The following is a 6,594-nucleotide window of genomic DNA, read 5'->3' on the forward strand; positions in this document are numbered from 1 at the left end:
TAGACTTAAAACGCAATCCAATAAAATTAACCTATCAAATAATATTTAAATTTACTTATATACTATAAATTGATTTTATTACTTGTTATGTTTAGATAAACTTTATGTTTTCATATAAAAAGTAAATGATAACTTAAGAAATACGTCGTTTCAGAATATAAATCTAAAACCTGTGAAAAACTAATGATGGACACGTATGTAAATAAATATACATATACGCGCATTCTCAGTCATTAAATTGTGTTGTCTGTATGTATGTTAACACATGCGTTAACCACAATTGATTCACGTTTTATTTGTAGATTTTGCGTGTTAATTGCTCAAACAGAACTTGCTTTAACTTTTTTCATTTTTTGGATCCAGAATTTGTGTTGAAAAGCATAAGAAGTCAAGAACCCCTTGTCATGCATATGGTGTGTGTGAGTGTGTCTCTTTTCCCATGTTTATTTAAAGTGCAGAATTTCTTAATAGGTTTCTGGTTTTGCTGAGCAATGGAGGAAGTGATGATTTTTGTGTGTATGGTTTTTTTTGTGTCACCCATTTGGGGCAACCCTCTTGTACCTGCATTGTACTTGTTTGGGGACTCTTCCATCGACAATGGAAACAACAATTTGCTTCCAACTCTTGCCAGAGCCAATTTCTTCCCTTATGGGATTGATTTCGCCCTAGCTTCCACCGGAAGATTCACAAATGGAAAAACTATTGCCGATTATTTTGGTATTATTTTATCAATCTCATTTTATTTTTATTTTTAGTTAATTATTTCTTCTATCTTCACAACATCGATTTTATTAGGTCAAATTTGTAAGATTTTATTTACAAAATTTAAGTAAGAAAATTATAAAATTATTTTGTTTGGATATGAACAGCTGAATATCTTGGGTTGCCATATCCTCCTCCATACATTAGTGTGGGAAGTTCAAGGTCCTTAACTGGAATCAATTATGCATCTGCTTCTTGTGGAATTCTGCCAGAGACTGGAGCCAATTTTGTAAGTATATATATACTTGTGCCCAAATTATTTAATATTTTTTTCTTAATTTCTGTATTTTTACACGTAATTTTTTCTTTCTTGTTCATGTTATTTGCTGTTTGCGTTTTTTCTGTGGGGTTTTGAACTATTTTCAAAACACTCCAAGGAATACGAAATCTTTTTAACGGAAAAAATGAAGACTTTCTAATACTTTACCCTTAACGGGAAAAATAAACTAATAAAAAGTAAAGAAGAATGACTTAACATAAAATTATACGAACAAAAGACGGTGAATTTTAAGTCTGATTCATTCCTACAAAATCGGTGAAGTTTGCATGATCCCACAAATTTCATTGGTTTGTAAGGTAAGGTCTGCACCTCACTTATATACTATAAAATTGTTTTATCTCTAGTCAATGTTAAACTTCCAACGTATTTTTTATTTCTTTCACTATTTTAAATAGAACATGGTGAGTTGTCCCAAAACCTTTTATATTTTGAAATATATGAGCTTCTTTATTTTGTACTTATTTTTCATAACATTACATCTGAATTCAAAAATGAAAATAGTAGGAAACATTAATGGCATTAAAATGGTGCTATCCAGATTGGGAATGCAGCCAATTTTTTCGATTTACACTTGTTTATCCCAATTTATCAAAAGAAACTTTCTTTTTACATGTATTGAAAGTGTTAACAAAAGTTTCTACCTAACTTTGCTTTTTTAAAAAGAAAAAACTACAAAGTTATCAAAAGAGAAGATGTATTGTTTAGATATGTATTGAAAGTTGTGAATATATATATATATATATATATATATTCAATTGTATATAGTAAGACTATTTCATTATTATTTAATTATTCTTTTAGTCTAGGAATTCTTAATGTTTTTCCTAAACTTTTTAAACTCATCATAGTCCAAATATTTATTAAAAGGAGTTAATGGTTAAATTAGCATTAATGTTTTTAGAAGGTGTTGATAATGTGGCATCTACTAAGTCCTCTTTCTTTTTCTTTTTCTTTGTTTGCGTTCTCTTTCTTTTCTGTTTTTATTTTCTCCTTTTACTTCTTCTCTTTCCAACAAGAAGTCATTTGTATAATTTTTTTTTTCTTGTTTGGAAAAGAGAATAAATTGGAGTGTCTTTCGCATAAAGACAATGATTTTAGGAAAAAAAAAAATTAAACCTTGAACATAAATGAAGAATGGGAACGCGAACACAGATGATTGATGAAGAAAAACAAAAAAAATTACTTAGTAGATGTCAAATCGTCATCTTCTTAGGAAGTTAATGTTGATTTAATAGAAAATACTTTATTAATTTTTTCAATAAATATTAGGATCATTGAATCTAAAAAAAGTTATAGAAAAAATTAAACAAATTATCACAAATATTATGAAAAAAGGTAATTAAGCCAATTTTTTCACTAAACCATAACAAATTTTCAATAGACAAAATTCATCGATAATAACAAAAATTTGTCGGTAAAACAAAATCACCAATAACTATCGACAATAAAAAATTCATTGGTAAAGTAAAATTATTGATGGTCTAATGATAAATTCTACTCATCGATACGAAAATTTGTTGGTAATTCCCAACGACAAAAAGTATGTTGGTAATTATTTATTGGAAACTATTAACAACTTAAATCTATCAATAATTATCAACGAGTTTTTTCTATTAGTAAAATTTGTTGGTAATTATCGACAAAAATTTTCATTAGTAATTACAGAAAAAAAATTGTCAATTAACATGATTTTATCTTCTTCTTCATTCTTCTTCGTTGTTATTGCCATTGTCGCCACCATCATCGTTACTTGTCCTCTTTCTCCTTCTCCTCCTCTTTCTCCATTGTTGTCATTGTTATCACTATCATTGTCGCCTTTTGTTTTCCTTCTCCCAGTCCTTTTCTTCCTCTTTCTTGTCCTTCTCTTTTTCTTTTTTTTTCTTTTTCTAACTCATCTCCATTTAATTATATCAAATATTTCGTCAAAGTTGTTGAGAAAATTAGTGCTCATTTCATCAATAGATTTACTAAAAGAATTATCAATATAATTTAAAAAATACAATTACCGAGAGATTTACAAATAAATTTTGAAAATTTTAATTACCGATGAATCTTTCACGACATAATCAAAGTTAAAGCAAAAACTTTGACACCTATTTTAATGACAAAAATATATGTCGCGATGAATTTTTCATGACATGATCAAAGTTAAAGTGAAAACTTTGGCACTATTTTAATGACAAAAATATATGTCACGATAAAATTTTCATGACATGATCAAAGCTAAAGCGAAAATTTTGACACCTATTTTAATGACAAAAATATATGTCGATAATAAAAAATTTAATTATCGATGGATTTTATTAATAAAAATATTAGTAAGTAATTAAAATCCTAAAATTCATCTGCTAAAACCATCAGTCAATTTTATTTTACCAATAATTTCTTTTTATGAATAAAATCTATTGGTAAATGTTATTTTACTAATAGATTTTTTTATGGTATTTTTTTTTTGTAGTGTTTATTAATTTCATTTCATTTAACATAGTATTTGATTTTTTTTTCTAGTCATGTTAAGACTTCAGTTTGATAGAATCATAGATAAATTTCGGTTAAAAAAAATTAATTCAAATTTAAAATTCTAGTCGAAGTAATTTTAACTAATTTTGCTATATGAAACAGAATTTTGATAGAATATATAATTACTTCATATTTTTTAAACACTTGATATTATGCTATAATTAATTATTAATTTGGTTTTAAATAACATTTATCGCTTTTCTTTATTTTGCATAACAAAATTGTTATCTAAATTTTGCAGGGAAGATGTCTGAATTTGAGGGATCAAGTGAATTTATTTCAAAACACAGTTGAGAATGATTTACCAGTAATGATTAACTCAATTGAATTAAGTGAACATTTATCAAATTCTATATATGTATTCATCATCGGAACCAATGACTACATCAGTAATTACCTTGGAACCAAAACTTACCAATCTATATCCTTTGCTGAACTCCTCATTACAACAATATCTGACCAAGTTAAGGTACACTATATTTCATCTACTATTAATTTTACATACACACTAATGAAAGGTGACTTAGAAATTTACATTTGAAATTCTATATTTATTTATATCGACTTATATATTATAATTTAAGAAAATTATAGTATGATTCATATATTTTACTCCTTTATTCCTTGACGTGATTTAGTATAAGTCATTGATTCTTTTAAAAGAAATATAGTGATATATTAATCAATGACCTACACTAATTAAGAGTAAAAAATGAGAGTAAAAAAATGAAAATCATAGTATTATTATTCTATTATTTATTCTTATTTTTAATCGACGTGAGATTTTCGATATATTTATACTTTGTAGATAACAATCTGATTTGTGACTTGTATGATGAACAGAGAGTATACGAGTTGGGAGGTAGGAACATAATGATATCTGAAATTAGACCTGTGGGGTGCATGCCAAGAATCTCAAGGGTGTATCCACATGCAGGTCCCTGTGTTGAGGAATTAAATCAAATGGTGACATGCTTCAATCAGAGGCTTCCACCACTAATCAAAAATCTCACATCCACTCTTCCAGCCTCCAACTTTGTTCTTATTCGTTCCAATTCCATTGAATATGATGCAATCAGAAATCCATCCAAATATGGTAAAATCTCCGAACCAGAATAACATTTCCTGTACAGTAACTCCTCGTTATATCAGTGCAATAAGAATTTTTGACTCCGATTATTTTCAATATTCTGCTTTGATTTCAGAACCAAAATATATTAAAACGAAGTAAAAAGATGTAACTTTTGATTTTGGGTTCTTTTCTACTTCAGTTCTAGATAACCCGAGATCATATGAGAACTTTTTCTAAAGACTTTAGGAATAAGTAGATATAAACTCTTCTAATCATTATAAGATAAGTAAGTTTGTGTATGTAATATATGTTACTTGTACATCAAATATAAGCAAAAGAATAAACATGAGTAGATTTTTACGATGTAGTTAGAGAAAAAAAAATGTACATATAATATGATGGAAAATGAGTTTAATAGTTATGTGTATATATTTGTAGGTCTATCTGATGCAAGCAATCCATGTTGCAGAAGTTGGGGAAATGGAACTGAAGGATGCATCCCACTTTCAGCACCATGCCAGGATCGTAGCAGATATGTGTATTGGGATGGTTATCATCTTACACAAACTGTGCATTCAATCATATCATCTCAATGTATCAGCAATAGATCTGTGTGCTCACCAGTGACCATTGAAGACCTTGTTAAAATATAACTGATAAAGAATCAATATTCAAGGTTATTATAAATAAAGTTTGCAAACTTTAATCCAATCTATCAGTTTGTCATGAGTGAATTATAACTAACTTACATAAGAATTTGCTGAAGGAAAATGACATTGATTTGAGGTTTGATAGAAATTTATTTTACAATAATATATCATTTAAAGTTTAAATGTATATAACTTTTTTAAAAATTATTCTAATTTGTTCAATCCAAAATATATTTGTAGATTACAATTAAAAATTCATAACATCTTTACAGGTTTTAAAATTTTTTGGATTATGTAATTCATAACATGGAATGTATTTCGCAATTCGAAAATATATTTAAACTATGCAATTTAAAACATGTTTCCAAATTAAACAATTAACAACTCTAAAGCTTATGAACATGTTTTGCGTTAAATATATTTTTGTCAAATATATTTTTTTTCACTCAAGTTTAAATAAAATTTGAAATTAGTATCTCTTTAAAATTTTTAACAAATTTAGTTCTTTATCTTTAAAAATACGTGAATTTAGTCATTTTAATCAAATTTTATTAAGTTGATATGACATTTCAAGCGCATTTCATGATAGTATTTGAATTGTTTACACAATTTGACACATTTTAACTTTAATATTAACTCAAATATTATCATAAAATGCGTTTACAATATTAAATAAAGTTAACAAAATTTGATAAAAATAACTAAATTCACATATTTTTAAAAATAAATGACTAAATTAATATAAAATTTTAAAAAATGACTAATTATAAAATTTACTGAAACTTGAAGGATAAAAACATATTTAACAATTTTATTATTCTACAGCACTGTATGGAATGCAAAAAGAAGAAATGGGTCATTGACTTTCATCTCTAAGGCTTTTACTTCCTGCACCGCCATAATTTATTTGTGCACCTCCTCATTATCAATTCACTCTCCAGAAGATCAGAAAATGGTTTTTTGAAACTCTTAGAAAAGAATTTGCGGAGCAAAATTTCTAAACTACAATTTTCAAAACAAAATTTTTTAACATACATTTTCTTGAGGTCTTGACTGATCAAGTTGACTTATAATAAATAAAATCTACATATTTAAAATGTGTCATTTTATTGTAAACTCAACCCGTCATTATTAGATTAGTTTGTGTTTATGAAATTATTTAGATTTGAATATTTGAATTTATTTTAAAATATTTTATTAAATATTTTGTTATAACCGAACATTAAATCAGAGTTAAAATTACGGTAGAAAGAAAGACGCTTTCTTCTTGCATTCCGTAACTTTCTTCCAGCACTTTTATAATTTTTTTT

The 6,594-nt window shown here is 26.6% G+C and overlaps 1 protein-coding gene across 1 annotated transcript; it reads left to right on the top strand.

Moving 5' to 3' along the window:
* Nucleotides 1-386: 386 nt before the first annotated feature.
* On the top strand, nt 387-5,352 carry LOC114182523 (GDSL esterase/lipase 7-like). The gene is made up of 5 exons (XM_028069410.1): nt 387-717; nt 870-991; nt 3,804-4,031; nt 4,406-4,658; nt 5,073-5,352. The coding sequence occupies exons 1-5, from the start codon at nt 492-494 to the stop codon at nt 5,285-5,287; spliced, it is 1,044 nt and encodes a 347-aa protein (XP_027925211.1). The 5' UTR covers nt 387-491; the 3' UTR covers nt 5,288-5,352.
* Nucleotides 5,353-6,594: the final 1,242 nt, after the last annotated feature.

Source organism: Vigna unguiculata, chromosome 4 (assembly GCF_004118075.2).
Source record: "Vigna unguiculata cultivar IT97K-499-35 chromosome 4, ASM411807v1, whole genome shotgun sequence".
NCBI classification, from domain to species: domain Eukaryota; kingdom Viridiplantae; phylum Streptophyta; class Magnoliopsida; order Fabales; family Fabaceae; genus Vigna; species Vigna unguiculata.